Genomic DNA, 20,125 nt, shown 5'->3' with positions numbered 1-20,125 from the left:
AATGCTTGTGGGTATACAATATTTTTTGTTGTTCCATTGTCTGTGCAGATATAGAGATTGTCTTGTTTACCGACTCTAGAACACATAACATATAATTGTCCATGTGAGAAGCAATCCGTGTCTAGATGTAAACCGCATAATTCTAGAAATGAAAAAGAATGAAAAAAGAAAAAACATAAACTATACTCACTAAATGAATGGTATGGTAAACGACACAGCTCAATTCCAATGCAATGTCACACGAAATAATTAAATCAAAATGAAAATAAATCGAAATCTATGAAAATTCAATTTAACAATGCAATCGGAAACATTGAAATGGAATCGTAAAATATTTAGTCCAAGCCATTAAGCCCATTAAAATGGGCAAGATTTTTGTCCCCTCTCCTCCTACGCCTTTGCTCTGCTCCGCTCCTACTCCCCTCCCCCCCCCCCCCCCGAGCATCACGAAGGGCCAGAAGCGGCGGTGGTGGTAGGAGCTGCAGCGGTGGCTGAGGGGGATCTCGTGAGGCGTAATGGTCCTGCCATCCCAACTCCCTCCCCCCTTCCCCGGTGGCGGAGGAACAGGCTCAGACCCCTTTCACTCTATCCTTACAGCCCCAACTCCTTTGCTCTCCCATTCCCATCTACACGGAACCTCTTCCACTGTAACCTATAAGTGGAGAGCTGGGGGGGTAGAGAATCTCTCTCTCATACAGCCCCCTACATTGGCTTCCTCTCTCTCTTTCTTGCACATACACTCTCCCTCTGTCCCTCACACACGCACGCCCAATCCCTCTCACACACATACACAATCCCTCACGTAGTCTCCCTCTCTCTCTGGCACTCACACTCACCTTCAGCGCACATTACCACACTTCTCTCTCACACAGTTAAAACTGGTGGGATTTTTGTCCCCTCCCCACCTAAGTCTTTGCTCTGCACTCACAAGAGCTTGCAAAGTTCCCACGCCAGTTGTGTCTGGGAGAGAGAAGAAAACGCCCCGTCCTGTCCCCCGTCCCCCCTCCTCCCCATCGCAAAGGGCAGGCGGCAGACATAGCAACAGATTTGGGACACGTTGCCTAGCTTAATTTGCACTTTCTGGCAGACCTGTGCCTTTAAGCAATCCGATTGGGGGCTTGAGAGGGAGGAGGGAGCAGGGCTCTGGCTTTCACTTTCGTTACGGTGCTTTGCTGGGAGTGGGGGTGGAGCGATGCCCATGTAAACTCTTCCCATAGTGGGCTGACAGCACTGCCTTCCCCCTCCCCCCCGCAGTTGCGGGATATTTACTTGGCTTCTCCTTATCTGCAGGACTCAGGGGGCGGGGGAGGAGGGCAAGCTGTTCTCTGTTCAGCTCTTTGCACTTTGGCTGCTGCAGGCTGCAGCTGCTTGTGATCTCTTCACAGCTGGTTTCTACTGCATTTGCTCTGCTCCGGCCGTCCCAACTCCCTCCCCCCCATTCCCGGCGGAGGACGGACTGGCTCGGCGACTCTTCTACCCTTTCCTCCTCCTGTGTGTAACTGTCCGGCAGTCTCTACTCCCTCCCCCCTTCCCCAGCAGGGGAGGAATGGGCTGAGCCATTTCTCAGAGCGGCGACTCGTCTGCCCTTTCCTCCTCCCCTCTGTGACACCCAGCACATAGCACAGAGCTCTATGGTCCGCACATGCGCTGTAGAGCTGCTCTCTACTGCGCATTTGCGGGCCGTCGGTCAGAGCCCATTTATATTGTAGATAGTGTGTGTTGCTTGTCGTCCAACAGATGGTGCTGTTTTTCCAAAAAAGCATGATTTTACCTGTCACAGGTGTGATATCTATATAATATAGGTATATAAAAACACGCGCGAATTTGAATGCAACGTTGTCTCAAAATTTCAAAGCAATCGGTGAAGAACTTTCGGAGATTTAAGATTTTGAACAAACGAACATTTACATTTTTTTTTATATAGATGATTACAAACAAATCTAAAAGTATAAACAATTATATATAAATACCGCATTGCACAAATCACAATAAATTAAAAAAGTTATTATACACATTCACACCACAAACCAAATCACACACAGCTCTCAAATCACATATACAACACATACCATAAATATATACATTAACCCCATGTAAATTATTAACCCCAACAGAGGCCCCCGTTTCTCTCTTTGCACGGTGCGGTTTTGAGCAGTTCACTTTGAAGCTTATTTTTAGGTGCCTTCAGTGGTGTCCCATGACTATACAATTGAGCGCTGCTGACTTGTAAATTCCTTGTTTTAGTATTTTCTGTTTCTTTCTTTATAAATTGGGTGAAAGCCTTTTAAAATATGGGATCCACTGCATAGTTAGGATAAATCGAAGTTTCATCACGGAAATTTTGTTGGGGACAGTAGAAATTAAACGTCCACCAGGCTCGGTTGAGCTCACCTTATTATTATATTTTGTGAGACAAAAGGACACTGCAAAGTTCTTTTTACAGCATGACACCATCACTCTGCTATGCCGCATGACACTTGTGAACTTAATCCCCTATGTTTTTCTTTATACTTTGATATTGAAGAAATGTTTTGGTAATATTTATTGTTATCAAGCAAATTTTTAAAATAAACCCCCTGAAGAAGCTAAGTGGTTTGTCAAATTGTGGGCCTCTGTCAGGGTTAATAATTTACATGGGGGTTAATGTATATATTTATGGTATGTGTTACATATATGATTTGAGAGCTGTGTGTGATTTGATTTGTAGAGTGAATGTGTCTGACAGATTTTTAAGTTTATTGTGATTTGCGCGATATGGTATTTATATATAATTGTTTATATTGTTAGATTTGTTTTTGATCATTTTTACTAAAAATGTAAAATTGTTTTTTTCCTTCCTATTATTGCTTTTTACAATTATATTTAAAAACCAATGCAAATGTCATACATGCCTCTTTTCCATGATGACAAGGATTGATGGATACATGGAAAAATAACCCTTGCTGTAGTTACACAATGTTAGATTACATATTAGGAGCTACCACCCAGGAAAAAGATCTAGGAATCATAGTGGATAATACTTTAAAATTGGCGGCTCAGTTTGCTGTGGCAGTCAAAAAAGCAAACAGAATGTTAGGAATTATTAGGAAGGGAATGGTTAATAAAACGGAAATGTCATAATGCCTCTGTATCGCTCCATGGTGAGACCGCACCTTGAATACTGTGTGCAATTTTGGTCGTCACATTTCAAAAAAGATATAGTTGCGATGGAGAAGGTACAGAGAAGGGCAACCAAAATGATAAAGGGGATGGAACAGCTCCCCTATGAGGAAAGACTGAAGAGATTAGGGCTGTTCAGCTTGGAGAAGAGACGGTTGAGGGGGGATATGATAGAGGTCTTTAAGATCATGAGAGGTCTTGAATGAGTAGATGTGAATCGGTTATTTACACTTTCAGATAATAGAAGGACTAGGGGGCATTCCATGAAGTTAGCAAGTAGCACATTTAAAACTAATTGGAGAAAGTTCTTTTTCGCTCAATGAACAACTAAACTCTGGAGTTTGTTGTTGGGAGATGTGGTTAGTGCAGTTTGGGTTCAAAAAAGGTTTGGATAAGTTTTTGGAGGAGAAGTCCATTAACTGCTATTAATCAAGTTTACTTAGGGAATAGCCACTGCTATTAATTGCATCAGTAGCATGGGATATTCTTAGTGTTAGGGTAATTGCCAAGTTCTTGTGGCCTAGTTTGGCCTCTGTTGGAAACAGGAAGCTGGCTTGATGGACCCTTATGCTCTTATTTTCTTAGATTGATTGAATCTTAGAGGCTATGAACTGATGCCCACCCAGGGCCCCGGAGGCTTGGCCTCCTCCCCACGAGATGAACCTCAGCACCCCAGTGGCTATAACCATGCTTGATTGGAGAAAAAGAGTGAGAGGTTTAGGATATTGAGATTGATCCTAGGGACTGTGTGGCATTTAATTCTGGCTCTAAGTTGAAGAAGGGGGTTACATGTGTTTACCTACTGCGCATACAATGAAGTGAATGAAGTAGTTTTTTCAGATGCAGATGAAAAGCATGGAGATTTGGTATCAGGGACAATTTTTTTTTACCCCAGCAAGCCAATGCAGGTCTTCATTTGAGATGGGTAAAAAACTAGAATATTTATAGTGAAGAATCAAATTAGGTTTGAATGTATGAAGCAAAAATAAAATAGAAACAAGCTGGAATGCAAATTTCATCAAAGTTTATTTTTATTTATTTATTTTATTTATTTATTTATTTATTTAGATTTAAATTCCGCTTTTCGTACTTTTTTCAGCACTTCAAAGTGGATTACATTCAGGTGCTGTAGGTATCTCATAGCACCAGACAAATCTGTAATTAATGTTAAAGGGGTTCTTTTTTTTTTTGTATTCCAATTCCAAAACCAGATTTTTGAAATATGAAAATTTACACATTTACCCCACTTTGTCTATTTCTTGGCAAGCCCTTGTTCTGGATGAAAAAGTCAAACCACTGTGAAAAACAGACCTTAAACTAGGCTCCAGCTGTAATTGTCTTATTCATCTACTCATGGCTCTACTATGTTTGATGCTTTCACAAGGAGCACAGGCTGGAAGATAATCCTCCAATATCTGATTAATTACAAACTTTAAAATAATTCCTATAGATTTAGTTCAACGTTGAAGGCTGCTAAACCCTTCGTGCAGCATTCTGTTCATTCATGTATGTATTTTCTACTATGCTCATGTATTTATTTAATTTGCTCTTGTTTAGGTTGTCAGAATAAAACCAGTTAAATTCATTCACGTAGTCCACCCCTAGAAGTTACAATATCCTCATATGTCCTCTGACGTTTTCCAAGTGACTCGTTGTCTCTATAATGCTGAATCTTTTGAACCAAAGACTCAGACTTGTTTCACCCTTGTGTCAGGCTGCAGTAATACCTCAAAGGTTTTTTATTGTAAAAAAAAATGAAAATTTATCCAAATATGGGAATGACACTTTTAACTTTAAAACAATGATTTCTTAGATATTGAACAAAGAAAGAGAAGTTTTAGTACTCAGAAGCAAGTTCTCTTCTATCAGGTTGAGAGATTTGTTATACTTGCCAAATTTGCAGGGAGGCTGTCTTGCCTGCCCTGTAACATGGTCAATAAGAATATAGGTGAACATGCACAGGTCACTGGGATGGACTAAAAAATGAATGCTATTTATCCCGGTTTGGAAGAATAAAAAAAATCTAGATTTGCTTTCTTTACATGGTTATGGTATCTGGAAACAGAAAGGAATTAATACTCCACAACAATTGTATTTACTAAGGACTCATAAAACATTTGAGCAACTAAAAACTGAATCAGACATCTCAAATGTACTTTTTCAGGTATCTACAATTACATCACGCCTTGGGTGCTGTATTGGGAGGCCTGAGCAACTTGCTGTCATCACCTTCTGCAGAGAAGGTGATGCTAAAATGTAACTCTAAATTCACATCAGCCTGCAATAATATTCTGTGGAATGATGAACAACAGTCACTGCAGTCTTTAAGCTAGAAATCTGCTGGCAATCTTTTCTGATGAAGCTTGGGAAAATCTATTGATGTCTTCAAAATTTGTCTCTATAAATACTAATTTGAGACTTATTCACTTTGACTTTGTTCATAGGATTTCTTATTCCCAGAAATACTTTTCAAAATAGGATGGAACGAGTCTTCAAATTGTATGAACTGTGGAGATGATTGGGCACTTTCTGCTGTATTGTGTGGCAATGTGGAGCTTTTTTTTGGCTATTGGATTGCTATCGCATTAATATGATTTACAAAATAGTAATTTTTGTTAACACTTTTACTCTTCTTTTGGGTTGTTTAGAATAAGCTGGTGTGTGTATTTCTCATATAGTCTAGCAGTGATTCTGGCTTTTTCCAAGAAGGATGACATTGCACTAGAAAGATCAATAGGTAGAAGACTGTATAGTAGTTATGATCTCAAAAGAGAAAGCAGTTTATCTGCTTAAAGGTTGCATGTACAAACCGATGAAAATATGAGCTTAATATTTTCAAAATGGATGAGAAGATGAGAGTTATATGGGGCAGTTGAAGATTGTCAGGCCTGAAACTATATCTTTATGCTACACAAAAATGTAGACTCCTTGTTTTGTTTTCTATTTTTATCGTTTTATTATTGGTTATGAAATGGTCAAATTCAATAAGAAATGTCATAAAAAGAGAAAAGTTTTAGCACTTCACTAGATAAGAGCAGGATATCAATTGACTCAGGAATAACAGTAAGATAGGGCAGTGGATATATGAAACAGCTTCCTAGTGAAGGTGCTAGAGGCCATGAACATTATTGTTGTTGAAGGTGGCATAGGACAGGCACAGAAAATCATTAGCAGTAGGAAAGCAAAGGTAAAACTGGAGATCAAATATGGTTTGCGGTATTATTGCAGTTAGGAAAATAAGTAACAGGTGCCACTGTACTAACCTGCTGTATTTTCTATGTGCTAGAGGCTTGTTTTTGCAAAAATTTACTATGTATGCTAATGAGCTTATTTGCATCCATAGCAAACTTTAGCAAGAAATATTTAGTTCGTTGCCATGGCCAGGAACTTCATGCGTTTCTGGATGTGCTAATGCATGATGCTGGCCCAGGATCCTTGGAGCTGCTGCAATGTTAAAAGGTCCATTTAGGCCATCTGAAGCATTTCCTCGAGTGTTCCACAAATCCCTGGTGATCCATGTGAATCCCTTCACCCTTCACCTCAACCAGGGGTTTCGTTGGCTCTGGGCACATGGGACCCATGCCCCGAGTCTCAGCTGTCCCTTCAGTAGCTTGAAACTTGAGCCTGCCCCTACCTTGCTTTCTCTCCTTCCCTCTGTGACAGCCCAGTGTCGTAAAACTTGCACTTCTTCCTGCAGTGCTGGCTCCTCCTCACTTCCTGCCACTGCCTGCGCAGTTCATGCAGCTGCTGTCTACGGAGCCCCCTGTGGTTCAATCAGTGTCGCTACAAGAAGGGCAAGGTCCCTAACAGGAAGTGAGGAAGAAAGATTAGTGAGTAGCGGAAGAAGAGATATGGCCTTCCAGACTGGGTACAAATCGGGTGAGGAACTCAGGTATGCTGGGGAGAGCAGGCACTCAGAAACTGAATGGGCAACTCGGGTATAGAAGGGGATAGCAGTCACTCACAGCCTGAGTGGGGAACTCAGGTGTACAAGGGGTAAACAGGTACTCAGAGACTGAATGGGGAATGTGGAGACAGAAAGGGAGAGCAGGCACTCAATTAGGTGGGAGAGGGGGATTGGGGAGAGTAGACACTGAGATGGTTAGGAATTTGTGTATGCGGGGGAGAGCAGGCTCTCACAGACTGAGTGGGAAACTCAGGTGTGCAAGGCTCAGCAGGCACTCAGAGACTGGGTGAGGAGAATGGGAATTTGGAGATGGAGCAAGAATTGGGGAGACAACAGAGACTAAGAAATTAGATGGGAGTTATGAGTGTAGGTGTGTTAGATGAGCTAGGACGTATGATATTAAGGGGAGATGAGATGGTGGAGATGGGTTGAGATATTGTGTGAAGGACCTGGAGGGCTGGGGAGTGGGTGAGAGCCAGTGGAAAGGGAAAGGGGAGGGTGGTGAGGCTGTGAGAGAAAGAGGGAAAGGATTCAGTTTGAAAATGGATTCAGTTTGAAAATGGGAGAGGAGAGGAAGTAAAATAGAAGTCATGGTAGAGGAAAAGATACAGAAGAAAGGGTCTGGAAGCAGGAGAGAGGATGAGCGAAACAAGATGCTGGGGGGGAAGAGAAGCAGAGAATAGTAGCTGAGGGCTGATGAGGGGATGAGAGGCAGAGGATAGTAGCTGAGGGCTGATGAGGGGATGAGAGGCAGAGGATAGTAGCTGAGGGCTGATGAGGGGATGAGAGGCAGAGGATAGTAGCTGAGGGCTAAAGAGGGGATGAGAGGCAGAGTGTAGTAGTTGAGGGCTGATGAGGGGATGAGAGGCAGAGGATAGTAGGTGAGGGCTGATGAGGGGATGAGAGGCAGAGGATAGTAGCTGAGGGCTGATGAGGGGGTGAGAACAGATGGCAGAAGTGGAGGAATAGATACTGAGTAAAAACAGAGGGGGAAACAGGCCGAGGAATGAATAAGAATTGGAGGAATAGGAAGGCTATGGAGGATGGAGAAGAAAAGATGGTAATCAGATGAGGTGAAATGAGAGAGTCTGAGAATAAGGACTGGAGAATAAGAGACAGGGAAAAGGAATGAAATATAGTGTGGAGTGGAGAGAGGTAGAAAAGAGATGAAATGGAAAGATCATTGTCAAGGACAGGAAGAGAAGATAGGAAGAGAGAGAAAAAGAAAATGTAAAGGAGACCCTGGAAGTTAGGAGAAGATAGACAGGAGGAAGGTGCAAAAGAGATTGAGACCAATGATCAGGCAACAAAGATTGAGGAGAGAAAAAAAAAACATTTTATTTTCACTTTAGTGACTAGAATATGTTAGCTTGGGAATGTGCACCTCTTGTTTTGTTTTGTGAACCTCTTGCATTTTGCCCAGGAAAGGAGGACATGCATATCTGTTTCTTTTTGTTCAGTATGGCACTGCATGCAGGGTTTGACTTCTCAAAGTTTCCGTTTCAATTTTTGCTTGCATATTTCTAATTTCTAATATGTAGTCAGATACTCTGTGTACAGACAGACTGAGGTGAGGGATTCTGTTACTCTGTACTTTCTGAGCAGGAATCTGTTGCAGTCCAACTTGTATTATCAGTAAGAGTAGTACTGATGTTCTAGATTATGGTGTAATATTTACAGTGCTGCTTCTTCATGGGTAGGACTGTTACTGTTTGAATTGGGCAGTTAGTGATATTTTCATATGGCAGGTTTGTTCTATAAGTTTCGACAACTTTTTTTGCAAGGTTTTGCATTGTTTCACAATATGCCTAATAACAGAGGGAGTTTTTGTTGTTGTTACTGAGGTGACACAGAATTAGTGTATAGAGTATTAATTGTAATATTTAAAAGTGTGATGTCCATTTATGTGTTTTTACAGGCTTGTTCGTAGGGCATGGTGAAGAAGCTGATCGTAATTAAGATTATTTAGTTTGAAAATGTATTGCTTGCCTTCTCATTCTAATGTCCAAAGCAATGTACAAAATCATGTGGGGAGGGGAGTGAGGGGGGAGGAGGAATTTATGGACATGAGTCCCGGGTCTTTTAAGTACCTAGCAATGTCCCTGCCCTCAGCCCCGATCTCCAACCCACTTGCAGGCCATAAATGTAAATAAAGGAGCCCTTTTTAAACCCTGCCCCTAGTCACCCAAAATAAACGAAAAGCTTAAATTTGGAGCCTCCCCCACCCCCTGTGCCCTCCAAAGCCTACCCCTGAGATGATGTGGTCTTTTGTGGGCAGGAATGATCTCCACTGGCACTTGCCCCACCAGAGTCATCTTGTAAAATGAATGATGCCAACTGACTGCATGAAGTGGGGATTGTGCAAGTGTGTGTGTGTGTGTGTGTGTGTGTGTGTGTGAAGCTCCCTTTTGCAATAAAACTTTGCAGTTTAGGACATGTCTCTTAGACTGACGGGAAAGTCTTTATCTGCTGTAAATTTTATGTTTTATGTAACTGCATCTGTGTATAGTCAATGACAGATGATATTAGGTAACCTTTTCTTGTAGTGAACAGCAACAAGCACATAGTGAGGAAGTTTCGACGGCATCTTCGAACAAAGATAGAATCAGGAGAAGGAACAATTCCAGTCCGGTCTCATCCTGCAGTACAGACATGGGATGGCGTATTATTGGGAGAGCAGCTCATCACAATGTCATGCACAGACAAAATTACCAGGTAATGATTAGTTTTGAATTTAAAGACAGAATGAACATTTAACAGATGCTACTATATTCAAATAAAATACTGCGTTAGGACAAATAGTATCTGACAAAGAATTCTTCTTTCTATTTTATATTGCATTTTGTAGCTAAGAACACACGAAGATGCATAGCATCATCTCCTTGCCACACACATTCTTGAGGAAAGGACAATGAACGTGTGCAGTATATTTCCAGTGAAGGAAATAAGATGTCATAATGAGATATGTCATTTTATGTTCAGTTTTTTACTCTGATTGAGGAAGAGCAGCTTTTTACAATATATATTTCAAGAACCTTTTGATTCTGCTGCTTCTACTAAAAGAAAGATTGTGACCCTTTAATGCCTTTCTGAAGTAAAAAGCAAAGGAGGAAGTGATAGAGGATGACATCCATAGGCAGAAAGTCCTTCTAGGGAACCTGAGTATGAAAACAAAGAGATATGAGGTATTGTGCTGCTGAGGACTCCAAAGACATTGGATCTAATTACCGAGAAAAAGAATGAGGGAAAGAAAACTTGATAAGTCAAGACCATTAAATAGAATGCTTTGGACGTACTCTAGGTGTATTTGTTAATGTCTTTGTGTAAATATCCTTTCAGGTGGTGCCATCCCAAGGGCAGAAGACCTTGGTTTGATTCTTAAACCTGCCTTCTGCTTGTTGGGCTGACTGGGGCTCAAGATAGCATGGAAGCAGCGTTCATAGCTCCTAACAGGGAAGAATCCAAGCCATCACAGAACAAATTCATCTATAGTAATGGCCTAGCTCAGGGGATACAAATACCGGGTTACAGAGGAAGCCATGGCTGCGGCCCCTAGCTAAGGTCTCTCATTGTGATGGACAGGTGGGGATTAAAAAATGAGAAAACAATTCAGGTTATCAAAATGCATTAGGGAGTTATCACACGTGTTAGGACCCAACACCTGCGATAACGCCATAATGCCCGCGATAAATACCACATCGTGAAATGTGCATGCAAATTTAAAATTTGTATTCGAGTGGGAGGTGTTTGGGTAGAGTAAATGGAAGTGAGGGTTGGTTAGCGTGGCGTGTAATAAAGTAACGCACAGCAATGCAGGTTTTAATACCCGAAATCACTGCACCTTTTTTCTGTGCATTATGCCTGCGTTAGTGGCCGAAACAGTATTTATCATAAATGCCAGTTTGGAGAGAGAGAGAGAGGGAGAGAGCCTCTGTGGAGGGGCATTATGAACTTGGGGTGATTGCGTGCATCGAGCTAGGTAGAGAAAGAACATGGTACAAATCTACTCTTCTTTTTCCTTTTATCACTTCAAATCACATTAAATCTTCACTGATGGCTACGTGCTGTTCGTACGCATGACTGTGCATGTAAAACTGCCCCCCAAAAGCCACCTCACCCCACAAACCTTACCCCGAGTTCATAATGCTCCCTCTTACAGTGGTATAAATAGTTAACTTTTTTCAGAGTCTCTACAGAAGTGCTCTCGCTTTATCTTTCTATGTCTTAGTTGGCTAAGTCTGGTCGGGCTAAAGAGCTGACATAAAGTTAGCCGGCCAAGTTTAACTTACTAACTTTAATATAGTTGGTTATATTCAATAGTGCACTATTGAATATACTTCCAAAGTTGGCTGTATAAGTTTATCTGGCTAAAGGCCTTATTTACCAACATGTTTTCCTATAGACACAGAATAGAAAAAAAGCCTTATGAATCAGGTCCTAAGTTTGGACAGTGATTGAATATGGACCTCCAATAAACTTACAATAACTCACTGGATGACTGTTGAGAAAGAAGGAGCATTCACATCATAAGAAAGGCAATCCATAGGCTGCTTGGACAAAAAACAAATACACCCTCTATTTTCAACCAAAAGGGAAACTTAAGAGAAGGCAACTCAAGCCAGGACAGAGCAAGATGTGGGGGCCCAATACGATGGGTAGGTACTGAGTGGTAACAGACTTTCTGATATCGTAATAAATGAGCAAAAGGTTAAAAAAAAGAGACAAACTGACTAGGTTAGCCTCAAGGATGTTTTGAGGAGTTAGTGCCAGCATGGCAGTTCCCCACTCTTCCCTTGGGCTTCCAGCTCAATTGGAACCAGTAAAATTGAGCCGTCTGCCCGACACTGGCAGTGTTTCGATGGTGTACCAGTTGTCGACCAACAGCACAAATGGCGATTAGAAGGAGAAATTATGCTAGTCAACTCTCCAGTCCCTGAAGCAGACGTATACCATCGAAACACTGCCAGTGTTGGACAGATGGCTCAACTTTACTGTGAGGAATTAGTAACTATAGCCAGTGGCACTTCCATACAGCATTTGAAAAAAGATAAGTTAAGGGGCTCTAATGAGAGCATATAAGTTGGGCTGATCGACTGAGGAGAGTTGGAGGTTATTTTATACAAGAGCAGAAGATATTGTACATTTCAAGCATATAGAAACATGCATAAAATAAATATTACACTTTTGAGCACTTAATTATGGGAGCAGAAATTTGTTAATATTAAAACGATATTACTTCCATTAGAGTCATGACCAATGAATGGTTATCACTTATAGAAGGGATACTGGACACCAGAGTTTACAAGGAAAGTATTGTTTCCCCATTATTTATTTCTTAGAAAGATATAATTGACCAAGAGTCAGGCATTACTAGCACTTTACACCTGGTTGCCCATGACAGGTATGATTTCTGCTTTCTATGTCCCATCGATTGCTACCTAACTTGGTGAAAAACAGAGCCGCCTCCTAAGGAAGACAGTTCAGCAATTGCCATGCTGCAAACACTCAGCAACACTGGGGGGGCACGGTAGCATCAGAAGCAATACCACAAAGCAACGAGTAGGTACTAAGAAGAGGCAGAGTATGAACTGGGTGCAAATACCTTAAATGTAGCCTCGCCTTCCAAGAGCCAAACAGCAAGTCCTGGAGAGGCAGAAAGAGAAAACGTTTCTGATGGTTTTCACATGCACCCACACTCTTTTTCAAAGGGTTAATCTGTATGGCCAGAACTTATATGTGCTCAAGCACAAAAATTAAAACTAACTGTACTGACAATGAATTGAAATATTCATAAATCTTAACACACACATATGAAGCAGATATCAAATTACCACTTAAAAAAAGTGTTTTCTTTTTACATAAAACCGCATTTTTACATATATAAGTTGGCTACATTAATACATTTATACATTATCAGGCCAATTTTAAAAGGCCCGCGCATGTAAAATTCGAGGGTTATATGCGTGGCCGGGCTCTGCGTATGCAGAGTGCATTTTCTAAAGGGTCTGGACATGCGCGTAACCCTTGATACGTGCCGAAGTGCCAGGCCCTTCGGAAGGGGCGGGCCAGGGGTGTGGTCTGGGTAGGGCAGGGGCAGGCCTGGATAGCGCAGTTAGACACTGTCCTAGGGAAGGGCGCGATGGCAGCCGGCTGGCGCATGGAAGATACTTCTGCTCCACAGGAGCAGTAAGTAGAAAAATAAAAAAAATTGGGGATAGATGGGTAGATTAGAGGTCGGGAGGAGAGGGGAAGAGGGAGAAAGGATAGAGTAGGGTTAAGGAAGTTCCCTCCCAGTCCACTCCTTTATTGGGATGGAACTGGGAAAAACAGAAATCGTGTCGCTGTGAGTAAATTAGAAAATCCCCCCCCCCCCCATGCGTGGAAGAGACCACCCATCCACACATGCACGAGGATATTGAAATCCAGCTCACATGTGCACGTGGAATCCTATTTTATAACATGTTCACACCACATGCGCATGTTATGAAATAGCCACATCCATGTGCACTTGCCGGGAACCACGCACACATGGATGCATGATAGGTATTTTTTAATCTACCCCTATAAGAGTATTTATTTATTTACTTTGTAGTTGATTTTAAAAGCATTGCTCACACAAAAATGCCCACATATGTGAGCCATACGCAAGCAACATGGATTTTAAAATCCCTCAAATTACATACTCATGTACCATTGCGCGTCTGAGGAATAAGGGGTGGGGAATAGATGTTCCGGGGCAGGGAAAACATGCACATAACTCCATATTTTAAAACCAAAAACTGCAGATCATGTATGCAAGATATCCACATAACTTTACTGCTGCTCCTGATGAGGAATAAGTCTTAAGATCTCCAGCGTGAGGGATCCACAGGCTGAAGAACCAGAGGGGTCTGAAAGACCTCGATATTACCTGAACAAACTGGTGGACTAATTGGAAAACTGGGAATGTGCCTCACGCGAGCATATTTTAAAATCCACGTATATAACGTGTAAAAGCCAACAAAGTTCTATGGAAGACAATGTGCTAGCTGTGCTTGAGTAACCTCTTAAAATTAGGAACATACTTATGCGCAGTTGGTGTATTTTAAAACATACACGCACAACTACACGCATGATAAAAAGTCCCAGTGTATCTTCACTTGCACCCTGATAAGCGCATATAGGAGTGCACATGCCATTTACAATCATAAATTTCAATTATAAATTGCCCAGGGCCTAATGCAGGTAGAAGTACACATGTAATCTGGTTCCACTCATACTTGTACGCAAACTGCAAAGATGTGCTCCAGGGGTTCAGAGTTAGGGCAGAGATGAAACTCCTGTGCAGACTTCTTGATTTTAAAAAATATAAACATGTTTACCTTCATAAGTTCCATCATCTGAGGAGGAGGTGTAACTTTATGCTCGTTAATCTGTGTTTGGCATTTATAAGCATTTATAAGTCTTCTCCCTCTTCAATAGCAGGGAGTGCTGGTCTGCTTCAGACTCCCCATTCACTCTTCTTTTCTGGATCACTCTCAGGGCTCGTTCTTAGGGTCTGCTCCCTTTTTCTTTTTGCCCACTTGTCTTATACTTTCCATCTGATAAGTAAGCATAAGCTCATGCATAATCATGTGGTGGGTGGAGGGTCTTTGCTGCATTGCAGGTCTTTTCCCCCCTCCCCATTTCTTCAGGGGGTAAGTCCTGCCATGTTGCAGGTCTATTTCCCCCCTCCCCATTTCTTCAAGGGAGAACTGCCACGTCTGTATGCCAAGCTGTTATGCCTGTTTTTCTCTGTCTCCAACTGCCCCTCCCCCTCCTTTCTTCCAAGGATGGGTGTCTTTTCAACCTCTGGACCTTGCTTTGGCTGGTCCCTGACTCCTGCCTTATGAGCTTAAGTTGCAGTATTGTCTCTCTGTCTGCTTTTTTATTTAAACAGGCACTTACAAACAGGCACATATTGATAAAGTATCCTTCAGGATATCAGGGCACGGTCTCTTGTTTTTCCACTGAGATAGTGCTGTTTTAAAGTTCATCTGGACAAAAGTTATTTCTCTTCCTATGACAGTGCTTTTGGGGCCTGTCAGTATTTGACCTGTACATTTCTTGGCTATTATGATTCATATTTGGTGATTCAGTGGTAAAACATGGCATATCTCCCTACAGACCAGGGATTAAGAGTCAGCATGGGAGTCTATGGGTAGCCGGAGCAGCCCCAGAAGGTATAAATTAGATTGCTTGCCCTTATAACACCCCACTAAGGGTTACATTGAATTGATGTTACTTTGTTTTTTCTGTATATTGAATCTCCTGCCTTTTTTTGTCATTTTTATGGCTATGTAATTAAAAATACTATAAATAAAGAAAAAAAATGCTTTATCCTCAGCAAATACTCTTTTAAAAATCACCTGAATAATATGCAAATAAAATTATGTGCATACATCCTGGATGCATGTGATTTTAAGTACATTGGGGATATCTGTCCAGGGAAGAATAGAGTTGGCTGGAGTTTGCATTTATGTGTATATTTTATTTACCCCTCACAAGATGGCACCGGCCTTCCATTGCTCCTACCATGTGACAGGGGCCGACCAATGGCACCAGTAGCCCCTGTGACATAGTGAGGGCAAAGGCTATTGGCGCCATTTTGAATACCGGCAGCCGACAGCCTGAGTGCAGGAGATCGCTCCAGGACCCCTGCTGGACCACCAGGGACTTTTGGCAAGTCTTGCGGGGGTCAGGAGGGGGGGTTGTAGTTAATTAAATTTAAAGGGTTGGGATGGGGGCTTTTTGGGAAATGAATACATATGTAACTAATGAACGGATCGGGGTCCCCCGAGAATGGATGCAACGGATTTGGGTCCCAATGAATATGAATACCGAATGGGACGAATCTGTCCCTGCTGCACATCCCTAGTATTTGTGCCAGTTTTTACTCTCCCTCTCCTTAATGAGCACAGATAGCTGTTTGCTTTGCTGGCTTATATAGAGTACTGATGTTGAGTTTATAACAAAGATTAAGTTGAACGCAGCTAAAGTCAAATGCCATCTGCATAAATCTGTGAAGTCAGATGTTGTCTTGTCTCATACTTACAGGAAACCCCAAATATATTTGCAGAAAGAACTGCAGGATATAGAGCATCCTACATTCATGACCCCAATGCTTACTGCAATTTCAAAATGAATGTGTTTATAGAAGAACTTTCATCTAGTCAGACTGCTATCATGTGCATTGTAGTACACAATAGCTACATAATTATGCAATCAAATCAAAACAATTTTCCATTTTTCAAGAAGTTATGTTATGTAACACTTTAATATACAATTCAGAGCCTTGGGCGAGCAGTTACATTTATCAGTTATATTATCACTTACATGTGTCTCACATTAGGATGGGTGTCTCTGGCTTATTTACATTTTAAAGGAAGCATCACAAGCACACATAAAAAGTAGAACACTTTTGCTGATGGGAAGTAATGCATGCCACTGAACACATCTCTAGTAAACTAGATAGAACTCTTTATAGTGGGTGAATTGCATATTCAAGTGTAAATCAAAATATTGCAAAGAGAAAATATATTTAGGTGCCTATGTACTATGTGGCATTAACGAGTGCTGATTTATTAAATTGATGTTAAAGATCATGTTCATTTTTAATGCACCTATGTATTAAACTATGCAAAAACTTTGGTATCAGTCTCATTAGTCATTACCATGTTATTGCCTTATCTGCATTGTCAAGATAAATCTACCACAAATAGGGATGATATAGCGCTGAGAGTTCACGGATCCTTATATTGGATTAATCGAAAAAATGAAGCAAGGAAAACATTAAATTAAGTGTTTCCACCTATTATTCGTGAGTGATTGAAAGGAGCTTTCAGTCCCCCCAACACAGTCCATGTTTCGCCACATGGGCTGCGTCGGGAGGGACAGAGGCCCAGAAAATCAACTTATAGAAATGCCAGAAGGTTTCCAATACATAAACCAATAATTGTGTCCGTATGAGGAGAAAGCACCGGTGTTGTGTGAAGGGCGCCCTGCGGAGGGTTATCCAGGGCAGAGCGAGCTGGAAACAAAATCTCGAAGCAGTTTTCGATCTCTGTAAAAGGCCGACCTTTCAATTGGGGGAAAAGCTCCAACATAGATAACATTAGAAGGCAGCTGGAACAGTGAGCCAGTATCGCCTCCTCATATGGACATGTTTATTGGTTTATGTATTGGAAACCTCCTGGCATTACTATTAGTTATTTTCTGGGCCCTTCCGACACAGCCCATGTGGTGAAGCACAGTCTGTGTCAGGGGATCGAAACCTCCTTTCAATCACTCATGAATAAAAAGTGGAAATGCTTAATTTAATGTTTTCCTTGCTTCATTTTTTCAATTAATCCAATATAAGGATCCATGAAGTCTTAGCGCTATACCATCCCTATTTGTGGTTTTCACCAATAGTGTATACTGCTCATCATCTCCACTTCCTATCTGCTGTTCAAGATAAATCTACCTACATCTCTAGAGGTGTAGCAGAGGCTAACTACTATTGTGCCAACCAGGTTAGCACCCTAGCAATTACCCTCAGGGTGAGATAGTGAACAGAGTCTGGCTCCTGGCAGAGAATCCTCCCACCCCAAAATGGTGACCTCTCATTCAAAAAATGTGCCCTCAGACCAGAAGCCTCAGGCAGGCCCTCCAACTTAGACCAGACCCACTTCTAAAGACCTTCACCCAGCACCAGTTAGGCAGCAGGAAAAGGAGAGCAGCCTATCTCCTGCCACCTCACTGGTTTACTTCCAAATGGCAATCTTACCAACTTGCACTTTGAAGTGCACATTGAAGGGAACCATATTGAGGAGGAAGGATCTTGCCAGCAATGAATCTATGCCTTAGCAGGACTATTCTGGGGTGTGTTTTACGAGGGGGGTTTTGGTTGGGGAAAAATGACAGGAATCGAGTGGCACCTTATAAACTAAACAGTTTATTAAAGCAAGCTTTCGAGGACAGAGTCCACTTTGTCAGACGCATGAAGTGATGTACAAGAGATGGGTAAAATACATACAGAACAGAATGCCTACTAACAACTGAGGTAAGTGAGAAAAGACAGAATGAACTGATAATAGTTAAGTTCATAGATAGTTGTAGTGAGTCATGAAGCCTTTGTCTCTGTTCAGTCCTAGGGTGATGGCGTTAAGTTTTTTAATGAGTTCCATTTCAGCAGTTTTCACGCTGGAGTGTTCTTTTGAAATTCCTTTCTAGGAGCATAGCAACTTTACGGTCAGATAGAGAATGTCCTGAAAGGTTGAAATGTTCACCTACTAGTTTATGAATGATGCCATTTCTGATGCCAGATTTATGTCCATTTATTCTTTTCCTTAGGGATTGTCCTGTTTGTCCTCTGTAGACAGCAGAGGGACATTGCTGCAGGTGATGGCATATATTATATTGGAAGAAGAGCAGGTCAAGGAGCCCCAGATATTATAGTTGATGTTGTTGGGTCCTATGATGGTGTTGTCTGGGTTAATATGTGGACAGAGTTGGCATCTGGATTTCTGGCAGGGTCTGGTTCCTGAGTTGGTGTCGTTGTGTAATTTGTGGTTGCTGGTGAGCATCCATGTGAGGTTGGGAGGCTGCCAGTAAACCAGGATAGTCTTGCCACCCACGGTCTGTGAGAGGGTGGTATTATTGTCTAGGATGGGTTGCAGAGCCCTGATGATATGTTTCAGTGGTTTCAACTGGGAACAATAGGTAACAACCAGAGGTGTTCTGTTATTTTCTTTTTTGGGATAATTCTGTAGCAGTGTGTGCCTAGGTACTTGTCTGGCTCTGTTGATTTGTTTTCTTACTTCATTGAGTGGGCACTGTAATTCCAAAAATGTCCGTTGTAATTTCTCCAGATGGGAGTCCCTCTCTCAGGGGTCAGAACAGATGTGTGTACCATAGGGCTTGGCTGTAGACAATAGACATGGTGGGGGGGGGAGGGGGTGAACGCTGGAGACATGTAGGTATCTATGGCAGTAAGTGGGTTTTCAGTATAATGCCTTCTCTGTTCTGTATATATTTTACCCATCTCTTGTAAATGACTTCATGCATCTGACAAAGTGGACTCTGTCCTTGAAAACTATTGCTTTAATAAACTGGTTAGTTATAAGGTGCCACTCGATTCCTGTCATTTTTGCTATACCAGGCTGTCCCTCTGAAGATTTTTGGTCAGGAAAGGATTTAATCAGGAATTACTTTGACAGAGGAAAGGGGTGCTCTGCTACCTTGTCCTTTAAGTATGCATCAGTCAGCATGGATAGGTTTCTGAAATGCAGAGAGGGGTTACCCTATAATGATCATGCTCACTAGCAGGGCCATTTTAGCACAGCTGTGCTCTCTAGCAACCTGATATTAAGACAAAGCTGAGCAATTGAATTTAGGGACCTAAGTGCCAAAGTTAGGTGCCTATTTTCACCCTAAAATTTCAAGTGGAAAATAAATCCCTCTCCCAGCTATCTATAGATAAACTGTAGCATTCCTAAGGTCACCCCCGCACACACTCACTTCCAGTCCTAGAAGCCTGCTTTGCCATCCCAAAAATATCTTCAACTAATCTGAGCGGACACAGCCTCAGGGCCTCCTGCCTTAGCATATATCATTTGCTTTGACAGCAGTGCTACTAGAGTAATAGTAGCTGCTAAGCCAGAAGGATATTAAGATTGTGTCCTTCCAGTTTAGTTATGGAACTTTTCTGGGCCGTGAAGTAGGCTTCTGGGGCTAGGGGAAGGGAGTCGTAATTCCTCAGACATGCTACAGTATATCTATGGATAGGTGGAAGAGGGTGACGTTTAGCAGAGCTGTCAGCCTCACTACTATATATTTACTTGAGTGTGAAAGTGGCTCGGCTACTCTAATGGGCAGGAGTGAGGAGGTTCGAAGGGGCTGTAAGCCCTGCAATTTCATTATGTATTGTGTAGACTGGAGGGAGGTTTGCTGACCACATTTAGGGCTGCTCTGACCGCACCTTAGATTTGGCCACCCAAATGGAATTCAGTGCTGGGAACAGAACTGGATTTAGGTATAGGCAGCATAGGCAATGCCTAG

The 20,125-nt window shown here is 41.9% G+C and overlaps 1 protein-coding gene across 1 annotated transcript in view; it reads left to right on the top strand.

Annotated features, from left to right (window-relative positions):
- The window catches only part of ADARB2 (adenosine deaminase RNA specific B2 (inactive)), a 1,217,300-nt gene that overhangs the window by 1,068,148 nt on the left and 129,027 nt on the right, over positions 1-20,125 (top strand). Inside the window, exon 7 of the mRNA XM_029588545.1 lies at positions 9,613-9,781. Coding sequence (XP_029444405.1) covers positions 9,613-9,781 — 169 coding nt within the window. The remainder of the gene's footprint in view (positions 1-9,612; positions 9,782-20,125) is intronic.

Source organism: Rhinatrema bivittatum, chromosome 2 (assembly GCF_901001135.1).
Source record: "Rhinatrema bivittatum chromosome 2, aRhiBiv1.1, whole genome shotgun sequence".
Lineage (NCBI taxonomy): Eukaryota > Metazoa > Chordata > Amphibia > Gymnophiona > Rhinatrematidae > Rhinatrema > Rhinatrema bivittatum.
The sequence above is the reverse complement of the archived record's forward strand: the minus strand, read 5'-3'. Positions and strand labels throughout refer to the sequence as shown.